The 18,991-nt window shown below is 30.9% G+C and overlaps 1 protein-coding gene across 3 annotated transcripts in view; it reads right to left on the bottom strand.

The window, feature by feature from the left end:
* Positions 1-18,625: 18,625 nt before the first annotated feature.
* The window catches only part of LOC133336303 (leupaxin), a 41,177-nt gene continuing 40,811 nt past the window's right edge, over positions 18,626-18,991 (bottom strand). For all 3 annotated transcript variants that reach the window (XM_061544589.1, XM_061544598.1, XM_061544606.1), the window contains exon 9: positions 18,626-18,892. In XM_061544589.1, coding sequence (XP_061400573.1) covers positions 18,626-18,892 — 267 coding nt within the window. The remainder of the gene's footprint in view (positions 18,893-18,991) is intronic.

The following is an 18,991-nucleotide window of genomic DNA, read 5'->3' as shown; positions in this document are numbered from 1 at the left end:
CTTTTGCGGAGAGAATTCGTATGTGCCTGGACAGACACACGTATGTATGTATGTTATTATGTACATATCCAATATAGATACACAAAATCATGCAGAAATAAAATGGCCAAAAAGTATTCAACGTAAACACATGATGTGCCAGGTTTGAGCGTACAAATATGTAGGTGCGTCGCTGTGTGAGTGTGCACTAATGTTTATGTTCACTCGTCTTTTTACGATTATGGAGGCAGATCTGTTGTTTTCAATGCCTCCGTTTTTTGTTCGTTCTTCGTTCCAAAATATGAATATTCTGTTGGGAATAACAAACAACAACCATATATGTCATATGGCCGAAGTAACCAAACAACCAAAAGAACAATTCGCTACTATTTTGAGATGAAGATAATATGTGCGGGTTTTTCTTGTTTTTTCATGCCGTTTGCGAAAAGACTTTTTATGAAAATACTCTCACGGTTTATGTCTGCATACGTCACTTGTGGAGTTAAAAACGTGTCTATGACGAATCGTTTCCTCGCACGTAAAGGCATTCACAACTATTCACCAATTCACGACGTTCATTGTTCACTAAATATTAATAATTTGTAATTGTATTACAGCGAGAATTTCAGAGGAAACGCTTCATTAAGGGCGTAACAAGTAAAAGAAAACAACGAAATAGATGACACACAAATTAGTTTAATTCACTTTTTTCTTCAAGAAAAAAAAAAACCAAAATAATCACATCACTCACTTTTTTCGTAGACAATTTTATTGGCTATACTTGAAAAGACCAGATTCGAGCTGTGTGCACTTTTACGATTTTACTATTTTTTTTTTTCATTCACCCGCACTCTGAAATAATGAATTATTTAGAATTTTATGTTCTCTCTCTTTTGTATTTTCGGATAAAACGACCGGCATATGCCTCCAACATCTGGGATGTGTTTGAGACTACTGAAGTTTAACGATATGAAAACAAACTTAGATGAATACAAAACACTAACGCCTTTCGTTGGAACGTTCCACACCAACTACACTACACATTCACCACTACCGCGAAAAATGTTTCAATGCCAATCAACCATCCGTACATTATACACAGATACTCTCTCACTCACACACACACACACTCAAGTACAGTGGGTCAATTTAAACATTCTTAGTAAGTGTATTGTGCGTAACATGCCTCAAAAAGTCGAAGGCTATATTTTATTGTTTTTGTTGGACAATGTAGAATTACTTACCTGTCGGCAATATGTAGGCATAATTATACAAGGCATAATTATACATGGCATAATTATACAAGTTAGTGTCATGCAGTCATATTTTTTTCAAATTTTTTCATATATTTACTTTTGACAAAGTTCAGTTTTCAAAATTTAATGAATTTATCTTCCTTCAAAATGTACGCACAGCATATCTTGAAGTTTCATGCCTCTAAAACATTTACATTTATTTGAAGTTGATGTATGGGTTACAGAATAAAAAGGGTTTTAAAAATGTGCAATCAATTAAATGTGTGATATTCCACATTACCAAATTTGACGCCGCCGACCCTATGAAATAAAACCAAAAACTATGAAATCATCACAAATCATTGTTATGACCCACTGTGCGTATAGATTTATTCACCGGTAACAAAGAGAAAATAAATTAACTAAACCATCTACCCAACTACCGGCTTCAAAAGAATCGGAAACTGGTTGTTGTAGTTGTGAGATAGATGTATCCATATGTTAACGGGAGAAACACACAGCCTGAATTAAATCATAATATTTTGTCTCTGTGAGAAATAAAACACAGCGGATACATTGCGTGCACAAACATTTGTTCGAAGAAAAATGCCGGTATGTGACGATTGGAAATGAAACATGGACCACTTGAATTAAAACGATTTGAAATAAGAACGGCCATTAATTCCACCTGTTCCGTTTTAAATAATTGGCAGTTGTCATTGAAATGATTGGCAACGTGAATGGACAAATAATTCTCGGTTTTACCGTTAAATTTAAAATATGGTCAATCTTCAAATGCGGTGATATGTTATGAAACATAAGTCCCTGAGTTGGTGTATTTGGGAAAAAGTACACACCAATTTTTGTACTTTTAAAGTCTTATTAATAACATATTTAAGTTTTAATGTTAAATATTATATATTGAAGAAAAATGCTGGACAATTCTAAACACAAATATTAAGTAAATGCACATATATAATTTCTGGATATTGATAGTAATTTCAAGTTATATTTCAAATTTATTTCTTTGATTGGAATCAGTAGTGGAATTCTGTGATTTTTTTCGATGTTGCCGACAAATATCAGTAAACTTAAAACCAATATTTTTCATATAAAAACAAAAATTTAGGTAATCTTTTCATATAAGTCGGATTGCCTAAGTACTACTTTATTTTTGCCGAAAGTTTTCGTTAATTAACTAAATTATAAACAAATGAAAATTTACAGTTATTTACAGACAATCGTCGGTAAATCTGTTACAGAGTAACACTACAGGAGACCATTTCCTTGGATCAAGAGTTCAAGAAATTCAAATAGAGATTCTCTATATGGTGATTTAGATACAGAACCTATTTTAAAGGTAAACACAAATGTTAGTGAAAACAAACTTTAATTCAGTACACTCTGCAAGATCAGACAAACCTTGTGTGTGTTCGTGCACCATTTACGTAATATCGAATGAATATATTTATGGATGCTATATCTAAATCTGAACCGATTTCATTAAAGCTTAACATACTTCTATTTGTATTTAATTCAGTATGATCTGCAAAATTTTGCCTCAATAGGATAGACGAAACAACAAAACTTAATCTGTATTTAATTCAGTATGCAAAATGTTGTCTCAATAGGACAATGTTTGAGTCTTTGTTGCATCATTTTCATCAAATCGGATGAAAATATGTATGGTGGACAGGGACGCAGGGGGACAGGGGCGTTCTCTAAATAAATTTAGTTTTGCAACAGAAATTTGTTAATTTCTCTAGAGTTCTCCAAATTTCTACATACACAATAGGAATGTAACAAACTCCCAGATGAAATCATAAAAAATTGGTGGAGAATATGCCAAATCACATTAAAAGTGTAAAGAAGATCATATATTGCGGATAAAATATTAAAAATTGCCTTTGTAAAGTCGGCATATTATTTTAAAATAAACTTAGAAAATGTTTGGAGTGCACAATCATAAAGAATGAATCCAGAAGGCTATTGTTGGGGATGTGAAAAGAGTTGTATTTTTGACAAGGTATCCAAAAAAGTCAAAGAATGTTTCCTTTGCTACGTGGAATTAGAAGGAATACCAGGAAAAGAATATTCGACCGTCATAATAAACACAGTAATAAGGTTGGGTATGGATCCAACATTTTTGAGAGGTCAAGGATATGACGGCGCGTCTAACATGTCAGGCAATTATAATGGGGTGCAGACCATTATTAAATCAGAACTCATTTCTGCGATATATTCATTGTTCTTTTCACATTTTAAAATTAAGTTTAAATGCTGATTCGAAGATTCGAGAAATTCGAAGTATATTTTCTACAATTTGGACATTTGCTCATTCTTTAGAAAATACAAAAAGGTCTGCTACTTTATGTTGAATATATCGAGAAGCAAATAAATCTTTCAAACGACTACATTCATATTGTGAAACACGATGAAAGAAATAGTGTAATCGTTGGAAATGGAGGAAATAGTACGATTTAATTTGGATTTATTTCTAAGAAGTAGCAGTTTCAGTGTCAAGAAGGGTTGGTACGCAAAGGTAGAGGACAAATTAAATGAGTACGAACTCCGAGTATTTTTATAGAACTACATTATTTGTCCCATGTTTGGACGAATTAATTGTACATATGACAACAAAATTTGTGGAAGATTGAAAAAGAATTTTAAAATTTCAATGTAAAGATTTTAAAGAAATCATACAATTTTATGAAAAATAAATGAAATATCTGTGGATCAGTATGTCGAAAGTGAAATCCACTTGATGCGATTGTAGTATGTGGCGAAAATATATTTCCAAATATGTTACAAACTTTATAACGTCAGCTGGAAGAAATTTTTCTACCTTACGTCAAGCAAAAAAGTAGCTGAAATACCAAATGCAAAGTCCATGCTCTTATGTCTATGCATAAATCTGAAGTAAATACTGATGACATAAAAAATTTTCCAATATTTCGACTGTCTTCGACAGTCATCTTCAGGGAAATACTAAAAGATACAATTATTTAATAAGGTTTTCACAGAATAATATAACACAAATATTACGTTTTGAGAGAAGCTACAGTTTTGTTACACCGTCTATGCTAAACTAAACTCTAATTCGTCTGTGCTTATGAACTAAATTTCTATACATATGTGCACAGTGGTCCGTGTCAGTCTTGTAATTCATTCTCTTCTCTTGTGGTACATGTATTATATTAAGCATTTCTAAAGTAAATCGTCGTTTGTAATTGTTTTCTTGTGTCAAAATATCAACGTCTTTGAAATTTGGCGTATGCCCCGTGATTGTGCAATGTGCTGCAAGAGCCGTCTTTTGTTCTAATGGCTTGTCTGAATTTTGATCTGACTTATGACCAGAAAGTCTTGTCTTTAGTTTGGTTTTTGTTGTACCAACATATACCTTTTGGCATAAGTTGGTTTTGTCCCCGTTACATTTTATCTTATATACTACATTGGACTTGTCTTCTTTTTTTATTTTCGATTTTGTCTTGCTAAATAGGCTATTGATATTATTTTTAGATTTTAGGGCTAGTTGATAATTGGTTTTGTCATAGATATTTGAATTGCTCAATCTCTCGGAAAGTCCTGGTATATATGTCATTGGCTTGTACGATTTTTCTTCTTTTTCAATTTTAGCTTTATTTTTCGACTTGCAGGATTGTAGTAGTTCGTCAATTGTTTTTAATGGGAAATCATTTTTCATTAATATGTATCGTATCTTTTCTTCATTTGCTTGGTGAAATTGTCCGTCGCTTATGTTTAATACCCTGTTTATAAAGTTTGTGGCCGTATTTATTTTTATGCGTCTGGGGTGTTTAGAATAGAAATTTATTAATCGTCCAGATGCAGTGGGTTTATATGGTACCAATCTATTGTTAATTTTTGGCCTTGTCGAATTATCATTGCGTCAAGATAAGGTAATTTTTTGTTTTCTTCTATTTCGTGTGTAAATTGTACATGTTTATCAAATGAGTTGAGGATGTTTAAAGTGTTGTCTATTTCCGTTCTTTTTACAATGCAGAAAATATCGTCCACGTATTTCGTAAGAACTTTTGGTTTGTGTGTCAATTTCTTCATTGTAGCGTCCAATAACTCCTCCATTACTATGTCTGCAATAATCGGTGACGCTGGAGATCCCATCGGTAGTCCTTTTCTCTGTTCATACACCTTGTCATCATAAACGAAATATCTTGAATCTTTTATACAAAGAGTTAGTATTTCTATGAAGACGTCCTTTTGTATATTTGTATATTCTTTTATTAAGTCCCATTTTTCGGTAATAGTCTTCAATGCTAAATTTATGGGTATGCTGGGGAATAGTGAAATAACGTCAAATGATAGTAAAATCTCGTCTTCTTCTATTGATATATCCTTAATTCTTCTTTTCATCTCCATGGCGTCTTTGATGTTGTAACATGAATTCTTGGTCAAGTTCTTTAAGATGTGTACAATGTATTTGGAAAGTTCATACGTTGGGGAATTAACAGATGAACATATGGGCCTGAGGGGCATTCATTCTTTATGTATTTTTGGTAAGCCGTATATTCTTGGCGCAATTGATGTGTAAGTCGTCATTTTATACTTTTCTTGCAAATTTATGATGTTCATATTGTACAATTTTTCGGCAAATTTGTTGTTTTTGTTTTGTAGGTTAGATGTTGGGTCCCATTTTAATCTTCTATATATGCACATATCCCGTAAAATATTTTTCATTTTTGTTTCGTAGTCATTTTTGTACATAGCAACCGTCTTTCCCCCTTTATCCGCGTTTAATATTAAAATGTCTTTATTTTGATTCAAAAATTGTTTTGTTTTACCCACTGTGTCAATAATAATTTTATCTCTTATACTTAGTTTTGTCTGTTGTAAGTGGTCGTCAATGAGAGAGACTAGTTTTATTCTCGCGTTTTCTTGTTCATCTGTTAATTCCCCAACGTATGAACTTTCCAAATACATTGTACACATCTTAAAGAACTTGACCAAGAATTCATGTTACAACATCAAAGACGCCATGGAGATAAAAGAAAAATTAAGGATATATCAATAGAAGAAGACGAGATTTTACTATCATTTGACGTTATTTCTACTATTCCCCAGCATACCCATAAATTTAGCATTGAACACTATTACCGAAAAATGGGACTTAATAAAAGAATATACAAAAGGACGTCTTCATAGAAATACTAACTCTTTGTATAAAAGATTCAAGATATTTCGTTTATGATGACAAGGTGTATGAACAGAGAAAAGGACTACCGATGGGATCTCCAGCGTCACCGATTATTGCAGACATAGTAATGGAGGAGTTATTGGACGCTACAATGAAGAAATTGACACACAAACCAAAAGTTCTTACGAAATACGTGGACGATATTTTCTGCATTGTAAAATAATGTAAATAGACAACACTTTAAACATCCTCAACTCATTTGATAAACATGTACAATTTACACACGAAATAGAAGAAAACAAAAAATTACCTTATCTTGACGCAATGATAATTCGACAAGGCCAAAAATTAACAATAGATTGGTACCATAAAAACCCACTGCATCTGGACGATTAATAAATTTCTATTCTAAACACCCCAGACGCATAAAAATAAATACGGCCACAAACTTTATAAACAGGGTATTAAACATAAGCGACGGACAATTTCACCAAGCAAATGAAGAAAAGATACGATACATATTAATGAAAAATGATTTCCCATTAAAAACAATTGACGAACTACTACAATCCTGCAAGTCGAAAAATAAAGCTAAAATTGAAAAAGAAGAAAAATCGTACAAGCCAATGACATATATACCAGGACTTTCCGAGAGATTGAGCAATTCAAATATCTATGACAAAACCAATTATCAACTAGCCCTAAAACCTAAAAATAATATCAATAGCCTATTTAGCAAGACAAAATCGAAAATAAAAAAAGAAGACAAGTGCAATGTAGTATATAAGATAAAATGTTGGTACAACAAAAACCAAACTAAAGACAAGACTTTCTGGTCATAAGTCAGATCAAAATACAGACAAGCCATTAGAACAAAAGTCGGCTCTTGCAGCACATTGCACAATCACGGGGGATACGCCAAATTTCAAAGACGTTGATATTTTGACACAAGAAAACAATTACAAACGACGATTTACTTTAGAAATGCTTAATATAATACATGTACCACAAGAGAAGAGAATGAATTACAAGACTGACACGGACCACTGTGCACATATGTATAGAAATTTAGTTCATAAGCACAGACGAATTAGAGTTTAGTTTAGCATAGACGGTGTAACAAACCTGTAGCTTCTCTCAAAACGTAATATTTGTGTTATATTATTCTGTGAAAACCTTATTAAATAATTGTATCTTTTAGTATTTCCCTGAAGATGACTGTCGAAGACAGTCGAAATATTGGAAAATAAAAATAAAAAATCAGAAATCATAATACAGAATTTTATTTAACCTTGAGCCGAACCAAATCCAAACAAGAAAAATAATACATCACAGGTTAACAAAAACAACAAAACAATATATTTTTTTTCTAAAAATAGAAAAATTCGTACTAAAAGTACAAAAAAGTTTTAGAAACTGTATTACGCGGACGAACGAAGTTGAATGTGTTAAAACAATTTTGAAATTTAGTACTATGTACTAAAAAGTACTAAATATAATAAGGTACTAAAAAGTACTAAATACCTGAAATTTTATATGTAGCATAAGCTATCTTAATATATAAAAGAGACCATCGCCCAGACGAAACGGGTAAAGCTAGAAACTTGAAATTCTGAGTGTGGGTTGTTGTTGATGTGTAGGCGTGTGATAAGACTGGGTTTTCGGAAATTCGAACTAGAAGGGTACGAAAAGTACTAAAATGTACCAAATACGGGAAGAACTAGAATTCTGAAATTTGGAATGTGGATCGCTGATGGAAAATTCGACCTATAAGTGTACTAAAATTTACTAAATTTAGTTCTAATTGTATATACTGAACATGTAAAACTAGAATCTTGAAATTTTATAAGGAATACAAGTTGGGAAGTGGTGTTGATGGTACAATTTTCAGAGAGCTGGAAATCTAAAATTTGGAATAATGGTTGCTGTTGGAATACAGAATTGAAATTTGGAAGCATAGTACTTATGTGTACTAAACGGTACTATATTTGGTACAACTTGATTATGTGTGAACGTATAGAGCTGGACTCCAGAATTTTGGAATTAAAATTACTGTTGTAGTGTAGGAAATTCTTAAATATAGAAACAAAAAATAATAAATTTGTGACCAGTTTACAAATTGCTTTTGTGTGAACGGATAGGGCTGAGATTCTGAAATTTTGAATTAATATTACAGTTGGAATGCAGGATTGAGATATATCGGTAGTTTTGAAAATTCGTCATTATGTGTACTAAATGGTACAATTTAGATTTTTGTTAACGTATAGAGATGGAAAACTTGAATTTGGAATGAAAATTACAGAATTAAGGTAGTATTTTCACTCGCACCAAATGGTACTAAATATGGTATGGTTCATTTTGTGTGAGTTAAAATTAAGGTTGGAGTGTGGGATGAAACATGGAGGTAGTTTTAAAAATGCGTAATTATGTGCACTAATTGATACTAAGTTTAGTACAATTTATATTTGAATAAAATGATAGAGATGGAAAATTTATATTTCAAAATAAAATTACTGTTATAGCACATGATTGAGATAGTGTTGGAAATTCAAACTCATAAGTACGAAAAGTACTAGATGGTACTAAATATGATACAATTTGGATCTATGTGAACGGATAGGGCTGGAATTCTGCAATTTATGATTAAAATTACTGTTGGAGTGTGGAATTGAGGAAGTTTTAGAAACTCGTGCTTACATCTACGAAAAGTAATAAACGGTACTAAATTTGGTACAATTTGGATGTTGGTGAACGAATAGGACTGGAATCTTTAAATGTGGACTTAAGATTATTATTGGAGTGCATGACTGAAGTAGTTTTGGAAATTCGTACTTATGGGTAAGAAAAGCACAAAATTTGGTCCAATTTGGACTTTGATGAACGGGTAGAACTCGAATCCTGAAAGTTGTAACTTAGGTTACCGTGGGAGTGTAGGAAAAGTGGAGAATGGTACCACATCTGGTACATTGAATTGGTGAATAGGCAGAGCTGGAATAGTTCAAGTAGGTATGGACTATTGAGATAGGTTTGGAATATGGGTACAAAAAGTACAGGATGGTATCAAATCTAATATAATTTTGGTACAAAAAGTACTAAAATTGGTACAAGTTGGACTTTGGTGGAAATAAGATTACTGTTAGAGTGTAGAATTGATGTAGTTTTAGAAATTCTTACTTATGAGTATGAAAAGTTCTAATTGATACTAAATTTGGAACAATTTGCATTTCGTTGAATCCTTAGATTTGGCATTTAGATTATTTTTGAAGTGTAGTATTGAGCTATGGAAACAACTTAGTAAACTCGAATTTGGAACAATTTGGATTTTGATAACGGAAAGCTGGAAACCTAAAATTTAACCTGACCTATTTCTTTGTAATGGAAATAAGAAAGATATTTCGAAAAATAGTGTTTATGTGTATGAAGAGTACTAAATAGTAATAAACTTTTTATTAGATGTAGGAATAGAGGAGGGATTCAGAACTATAGTGCAACAAATTATAAAGTATTCACGATTTCCACATAAAATATTATTTTTTGTATTCCCTTTCCGCATACGAAGTACCGGGCACTTTGCTATTTACAAATAATACTAAAAACTGTATTATGCCGGAACGGTTGGAAGTACAACTCTGAAATTTGGTATGCAGCTTTGTCAATGATAATTAAAAAATTTAAAAATTAGTACCAAAGGTACTAAAATGTACTAAATATTATATTATGATGGATCAGGTAGGGACAGATTTTTGAAATTTGGTTTGGTGGATAATTCTTTTGAAATTGGTACCTAATACTGTAGTATAATGGAACCGGGAGAAATAGAAATCTGAAAAGAGGTACATAGATTTTACTATTACAAATACTACTAAAATGGTACAGAATATTAAATTAAAATGGTAAAGTTAGAGATTGAAATTTAGTATGTAGCTTAACTATTACAAATAGATCGATATTTTGAGTACAAAAATGTCCAACTCCTAGTATAAATACTAAATGGCACCAAAAATATAAAATATTGCACTGTGTGGGAAAACGTATAATTCTGAAATTCGATATGTAGTTTTGTATATTATAAACAAATAGAATACGAATGGAATAGAAGTACTAAATATTGTGAATACGGTGGTACTGGCGGATATAGAATTTGGGTACAAGACTTTTTCAATGAAAAACAATGATTTTCGGATTTTGTTTGACATTATATTGTACTAAATTTGTATACGACAGAACGAGTAGAGGTAGAATCTTGAAACTTTGTATGTATATTTGCTATAAGAAAATTAAAAGGTTTTTTTTAATTTGTAGCAAAAAGTACTAAACAGGAAAGGTTAGAGACATATATCAGCATTTTAGTATTTATCTTTGGCTATGGCAAATAAAATATGTTTCGAACATTTTTACTAAAAATTACTGACAGTTATATGAAATATAGTTTCCAGTCCCACAAGTATCTATACTACAGCCAATGATTATGTGAATTTTAGTTGAAACTTTTTGCTATTTTATTGGAAATCTTCCCTATAAAGGCAGGTCTCTGCATAATAAATGATGCGTTGTTCAAAATATTAGGTTGGGAAAAAAATCAATTTTCATGTTTTTGTTTTTGTGATTTTCAGCTCCTGGGCGATGCACAGTGGGTTAGAATAGCCTGTTTTCTTGGATTAATTAAAAAATAAAATTTTAAGTATCGTAAAAATTTTTGCACACGGTTAAAGTATATAAAATTATACATCACTTGTCGTTAAAATAAATGTCAAAAGTGGACTGGTGTTTTTGTAGTGAAACTTCAAAGTCAAACTTCATAGAAATTTTTGTGCCAAAAAAGGCCGAAAAAAGTGAAAACGTTCCCGTTGAAAATTATATTTATTTTAAAAAGTATTGTAAAAGTTAAACATTTTTCAATGGAACCATGAAGTTTAGGTTATTTTGCAAATACTTCGTTAACATTTGAGTATCAAATTGTGTTTGGAAGTGATTTAGATGTAGTTATTTATATCGAAAATGCTAAAAAATTAATATTTTATATTTTAAATGGATAAATAGTTATTATTCGTCCACATTCGTGCCATAATTTTTGGTTTATATTAAAGAGAACATAAATCTGTGTTATATTGCAAAATTTTACGCCGCCCTTTTGTGCCTTTTAGAAGCTATGCATTGTTTAATACAAGTGTTGTAGCAGTCAAATTAGCTAAAAGTCACATTGATCGCGTGACTGGTGCTGTTGTTGATTGTTGTGCGACAAGATGACATTTTTAGCTAAAGAAATAAAAAATAAGAAAAAAAACGAATCAAAACGCTAAAAAAATCTGCAGAAATAACAAAAATAGATTTTAATTTAATAAAAAATACACGTGTCGGTTATAGCTGTATCCAGTGGCCATGAGCTTAATAATGAAAAATTTCAAATATATGCACACAATACAGGACGACTTTTTGTTGAAACGTATCCTTGGTATAATATGCCTATCACTTTGCACAAGTTTTTTATTCACGGACCCGAAATTGCGTCAAATGCCCTTTTACATATTGAGCAGTTATCAGAAGTTGGTGATGCTGCGGACAGAGATGGCCTGTCAGAAACAGTGACGTAAATGACATACATTTCCGACGTATAGTATTAGGTTTTTGATAAAATAGCTATTTACATTATCGATTTGGAAATAACGTATGTTTTACTCAAATCCATATCGAATTTCAAAATTTTTTTCTCAAAAAAAAAAAAAGTTCAGAATTTTTTATAAGTTCTAGTAAAGAATAGCCAGAAATACAGTAAAAATAATATATGTTCTTGAAAATTACTGTATATGGTGATCATATTGAAATAAATGACGTTTACTACATTTTATACAGGTATATGACGTTTTCGACGTTTACACCTTTTTGACAGTCGAAAACCTGAAAATTCGTCATACGGACCATCCCTGGCTGCGGATGATGATAAACTTTAAGATGTATAAAATTCAATGTTTAAGTTATCATATTGTACTCCTTGCACTATATACCTACACTGATATTTCGCATTACTTAATAAAATTATACTCAAATATACTTAGAAAAAAATTTTTAACTTATTTTAATGGTATTAACTGAAAAATAAAGAAAAAATATTCTAACATAGCTTCCCTGATTTGATCCAAGAAAACATGGTACTCTAACCCACTGTGTGATGTTACGATTGCTAACATGCCGGTCAACTTCGATCATTTATCCGATTTTATAGACATTTTCGAACATAAACAAAATTGAACATAATTGGCTGTTATAGTATCGGAACCATAAACACCATTCACAATTTTAGCCGCTTGGCTTGCATTTTCGCCTTTGTCAAAGAAAAACTGTAAAATATACAGAATTTTCTCTTTGTTCATTATGGTACTATTTGCGTTGGTCCATCGAGAGCATCGAGTAAATAGTACACTTTCAGAAAATATAAAGATTTTCTTAAAAAATTGAACTATAATTAAAATGTTTCAAATTTATATTTAATTCAAAAGTATATTGTGTAGCTAACTTAAGGTTTATTTATTTTAAATAAACAAGGGGAAAATCGTTAATTTCGGCTGGGCCGAATTTTGGATATCCTCCACCATAGATAGGGAACATACCAAAAAGTGCACCTATACCGACATTTCTACAACCCGATTATGGTTCTAAATATTGGACCAAATTTATTTCACAAAATCTTATTAATTCTTCCAAAATTAGTTCAAGTTCGAACATTCGTATCTTCCGCAGATGAAATTATTACAACAGAGTCTTAGAACCAAACCCAAACAAACGGAAAAAAATCATACAACTATTTTAATATAAAAAAAGGGGTCCTATGGGGTCGACCCCAAAAATGGGTAATTTTTGGTGGGGAAATTTGTTACCATATACGACTACAAAATACCAAATTTCAGCGAATTCGGTTGAAAAACGCGCTCAAGAACTCCAAAATACCGAAATTGGGTTTAACCTTATATGGGGGCTATCCCAAAAAATGGATCTATATTTATTTATTATTAATTTTTTGTGGAGAGATTTGGTACCTATTAAGAACTCAAAATACTAAATTACAGCCAATTCGATATAAAAATACGACCAAACCCCTAAAAATACTGAAAATTAGGAGGTACCGTTATATGGGGCTACCAGAAAAAGTGGACCTATATTTATAATTTTTTGTTGATACTTTTAGTACACAATAAGAACCCAATGTGCCAAATTTCAGCGTATTCGGTTGAAAAACGCGCTCAAGAACCCCAAAATACCGAAAATTGGGGGGTACTGTTATATTGGAGCTATTCCTAAACGTGGACCTATATATCCCATCTTCGAACTTGACCTGCTTGTCGACAAAAGAAAAACCTTTGCAAAATGTCAGCACCTTATCTCAATTCCTTCAGAAGATAGCGTGATTACAACAGACAGACGGACATGGCTAGATCGTCTTAGAATTTTACCCTGATCAAGAATATATATACTTTATAGTCGTAAATATCTGGGCGGTCTTAATTGCTAAAATATAAAATGTATCCTGCAAATATTTTTGATAAAGGTATTCCTGTTAAAAGTGCATTTTCTATATTGTTTGATAGTAAATATTTGCCCACAAACACCTGTCCAAAAGATCAAATCAATCTGAACCGGTTTAAAACAAATTTTAAAAGCACCATTCCGGTACACTTCGCAAAATTTCGTCGTCAATCGAACAAACTTTGGATATTAGGTCCATAATTTCATCTGCAGGCTTAAACCGACAACAACAATCGACTGTCCCAGTGTTGCTCTACCTAAAAAGACCCCTTAGATTTATCTCTGCTAATTTCTGTCAGCATAGGAAATGTTAGGGTCATCATCCAATATTTCATGCAGAAAAACACATTGAACAACTCTGGACCAAAGAATATGTTTTTATATCGATTTTTCATAAGAACATATGTCAAGGTTTGTTTCCAGGGCAATAGAATGAAATTGTCTCCAATAGGAAGTAATGGGACTTAAATCGAACAGAAAACTTCTGCGGGCACCTACAACAGCGTATTCGTAAAGAATAATTCAAAAATAAAGGCAAAATATGGTATTAAATTACTTTTGAAAATCACAGGAAAATTCTGAGAAATATGCCAAAAGGTCATTTAAGGGGACCCCCCATTCTCGGGGTCAAAAATTTTGTTGATATAATTCGAATCTACACTAATTAAAGAATGTCCCTACAAATTTTCAAATGAAAATCTCAAGAACTTTTGAAGATATAGCCGATTTATTGTGTCAGCATCAAGTGACGGCTAAAGGGCTTCTCAAATTTAAAGGTATATCCTTATTCGTATATTATTTAGTAACCCATTATCAATCTAGAAAGCGGAATTAAACGCGTTTTTCTCTAAACATTTTTTTGCGAATGGCGGGCACGATAACTCAAAAACTAATAACCCAATCGAATTCAAAATTTTACACATTTCTCTGTGAGTGTATAGCTATCGTATGAACTAGGATAAAGCCAATCGGTGAAGATCTTCCTTATTTTGTAACTTTGGTTTTGGTAAAAAATTGGCGATTTTCCAAAAATATTTTTTCAAAGGTCCGCCATTTTGTTAATTTTAGAGCGAAGTCAATAATCCTAGTTTATACGAGAGCCAGACATGTACTCTTTCCAACACCTTTGGAATTTTCGGATTCCGATGTTCCAGTGAGGAGTTATTATGCCCGCCAACAAAAATAAGGACTTTTCTTTAATTACAAAAAACAACAACAAAATTTTTTTGTAAATTATTTTTCTTCTATTTTGAATCTTCAATTATATATGTGTAAAGTTACAAACCTTAACAAGCATTGATATTGATTTACCAGCCCATTGAAAATCTTGAAAAATTAAAATCGCGAATGTTAAAATAAAGGTGCAAACGAATAATACTAATATTATAAACATCTTAGATTACAATCTATGCTAAAACAATTGAATTTACTAATGCACATTTCCAAAATGGGTAATGCAACTAGATCAATTCTACACAGTGATCTACGAACAGTCCAATCACTAACGTGTTTAGGTGTCATAGTGTCTAGCGTTAGTTACCAATCTTGAGCGACCAGATGTATATATATTTAGTATTTTACAAACGATTTGGACAATACTATGACCTATTATTAACAATTTAATTATTTGTCTGCATGATTGTCCAATTTCCCTCAGAATTATTTTTCTACTTTTGGTCATAGTGCACCATTTAGATGAAATCGAACGAAAATATATATGGCAGCTGTATACAAATCTGAAACTATGAGAAATTTCGTATAATTAAAAAAATACAAAGGGTATTTGATGCACCATTTGCATAAAATCTTCCAAAAATATATATGGGAGATATATCTGCCCCCAGGAGGCCAGCAATGCCGATCAAAAATGACAAGCCTTGTTCAAAGGCTTGTCATTTTTGAACGGCATTGCTTTTTACAGTGATTATACTTAAGTATTTATAGATAAATATATATAACAGAAATGCATTTATTTATTAAAATCATTAACAAAAATTTTTGAAAATTACAAAATTCAGATCAAAATTTATATTTTATGTCAAAAAGGAATAAAAATAAAAATCAATATAGTGAAAATTACAGTTAATTTCGTAGTCTATTAACTCATTTGAAATTTACAGAAATCGAAGCCAAAATTTAACAAATCCATTTTTTACTGTTGCTTTTTACGGAAATTTATAATATATAGGAAATATATATGAAAGGAAATACATTAGTTGAGTTTGAAATGATTGTCGGAATGCAAAAAAAATTGTTTAACGAAAGAACACGATCACTGAATTCATTCTGCGCCCTTACTAAAAAATGTTCACTCATCTACATTTTGTCGACTAAAAAATAAGATTACCATATAAAAATATGTTGCGGGTCGGAAAAATTTTAAACAGACATTTTATAAGCTCTGTTCAAAGGTGCCTATATATATCTGAACCGATTTCCTAAATATTCAAATGGGTTCGTCCTTCGGCCAAATAAATGAGTTGTACAAAATAGCATCCAAAATGCAACCTGTACTTTCTTTACAACAATGAATTGAGAGACAGACGGACATAACGGTTAGTGTAGTAAAAATGTACCTGAAATCTCAACACAAAAAGTTTTAAAATACCATAATTTTCTTAATAAGTTCGAAATTCAAGATCTATTGATTTATGTTATAACCGCTTAAATCGTTTAATGTTTTGTATTAACCAAGATTTTTCTAAATTTTATGCCTCTTGGTTCAATCAATTTTGTAGCAAGTTACAAGATTTCGAATGTACTAGCATTCGTAACATTTATAATATTTCGTACACTTTAAGTACGAATTTCCGAAAGCGCTTTCTTAAACCAACTCTCATAAGATTATAGCAATATTAATTCACTCCATGCCAAACGTATTTAGTAGTATCTGATAATATTTGTACATTTAATAGGAATTTCCGAAATTATCGAAATCCATAGTTTTAGGATTCTACTCGTATTCATTCAACCACTATATGTTGCAAAAAAATTAGTACAACTTAGTAGTTTTCGTACACTTATTTAAATCACACATAACAAATTTCTACTATATTTGCACCAATCAAATTCGGAACATTTTAGTTTTAATCGAAATGATTTTAAAAGTAACACGTCAATACATTTTTGATTTAATTACATTTTTCATATGGTACGACTTGTAAGGTAGGTACATAAGCAATATATAACAACAAATAAACTGTTGCTGAATGTTGTTATTTAAATCAAATGTCCCCGTTTATTAAATGTTTACACAATTTAATTAATAGTATAACTACTTTGCATTTTAAGTACCTTTCACATTTTGCTTTTAATCTGTTTCAAAACCTTCCAAAATGTTCAAATTTTGTCTTTAACAAAAATATTAAAAAATTGTAGATTCTTGCAGTTGTGGAATCGAAAAGTTGCACAATCCATAAATTGTCTTTAATTTTATTAAAAAGTTCATTTTCAATTTCCATTAAACATTACTAAAAAAATTAAGAAAGAGATTGACAGATACCATTGATGTGTAATTGGCTACTAAAATTAGCAATTGTTTTTCGTTCTAGTCGCACATGTACAACTAACGCTGAGTAAAGCTTCAATAATTATTTAACACATATGAATTAGTACATCATTCGTAAAGATGTAATGAATTGGTTTAAACATTTTATTTTTTTTTAAATATTGAAATAAATCATATATTTAAAGAAATTAAAATTAAATTAATAAGTTTGTACCCACCTAAGGGCAGAGAAAGTCTATTTTCTATTAATAACTGAAATAATTCGATGTATCTAAAATTTATTATTAATAAAAAATGCATTGCTTCTGCGGTTTTCCATCGTTATGAATTTATTTATTCGTTATTAGTTCAATTATCGTGTTTATTTTGAATACATATTTTTAATTATACATATGAAAATTTTATTTACTCAAATTTAAAAATATATAATTCATTTATAAACAAAATGTGTTATTGCATAAAATGCAGTGTGAAAAAGCACATACAAACTACCATATAATGTATGGTTTAGAATTTTTAATTGCAAACATATATATATAAAAAAGAACTGTATACAAAATTGTTATTAGCTGACATACAGGACAAACGACTCAGACTAACTTTCGCAAAATTGGCACAAAAATGGAATTGAGAAGCTGAGACGAAAACTTAACCTTATATAAACAAAAATAGTTATTTTAAAAGATATACATAAAACATATAGAAAAAACAGATACACATAGAGAATATAAATAAAAAAAAAATAATTATTGTCGCAGAAGTAAAAATTTACCAAAAATAGGATATTCTAATGTAGTTGCTATTGACATATCGATAGCAGCACACATACGCACAACATTATTCCGACAAACGTTCAAAAGAAATTGCACATTATCAAAAATAAATTAGAGATTTGTGCAGTTTGTTTAAAACAAATTTCTGTATATTTCAACTGATGTTTATGTCTTTACTTTGTTGTATGTATGAGTGCTGGAACTGTACGAACTAAAATAAGTAAATTAAAATAATTATACACATGTTAGAGTGTATGGGTTTATGTTTATTATTGGATGCGGTTGTTTATTGCAGTTGTTGTTTTGTATAGATCAAGGTTAAATAGTATGTCTGTATGAACGTGTGTAACTATATTCAATGTGATTTTCGTAAATACCATTAGGATACGTCTGGTATTAAAACTAATGAATTTATGAATCCCTTCTTCTCGCAGTTTTTGTTTCAACCGAAAATCTTCTCGAAGCAAGTGTGGCAGTAGGGTTTGTCATTTTGTTCTTTAAATGTACCCTTATTTAGTTGTTTCAAGCAGAAGGCACATACAAAATGTTCCGGATGGAATTTCTTGAACATGGCTGTTATACAGCGACCAGTAATGGGCTTCGAACAACCAGCACACAAAGATCCACGTTTAGCATGGTAGTGAGTTTCACAATAGGGCAAACCTTCATGATCGAAGAATGAGCCACCCTGGAAAGGTTGTCGGCAATCCTGAAATGAAAAAAAAAACAAAAAAAATATATTTTAAGTAAATGTGTGCCATAAATGATTAAATAAATACATTTTAATTAGCATATCTATATATATGCT

This window comes from Musca vetustissima, unplaced genomic scaffold, assembly GCF_032173495.1.
Source record: "Musca vetustissima isolate MV318-11 ecotype Yass unplaced genomic scaffold, APGP_CSIRO_Mvet_v1 utg1997, whole genome shotgun sequence".
NCBI lineage: Eukaryota > Metazoa > Arthropoda > Insecta > Diptera > Muscidae > Musca > Musca vetustissima.
The sequence above is the reverse complement of the archived record's forward strand: the minus strand, read 5'-3'. Positions and strand labels throughout refer to the sequence as shown.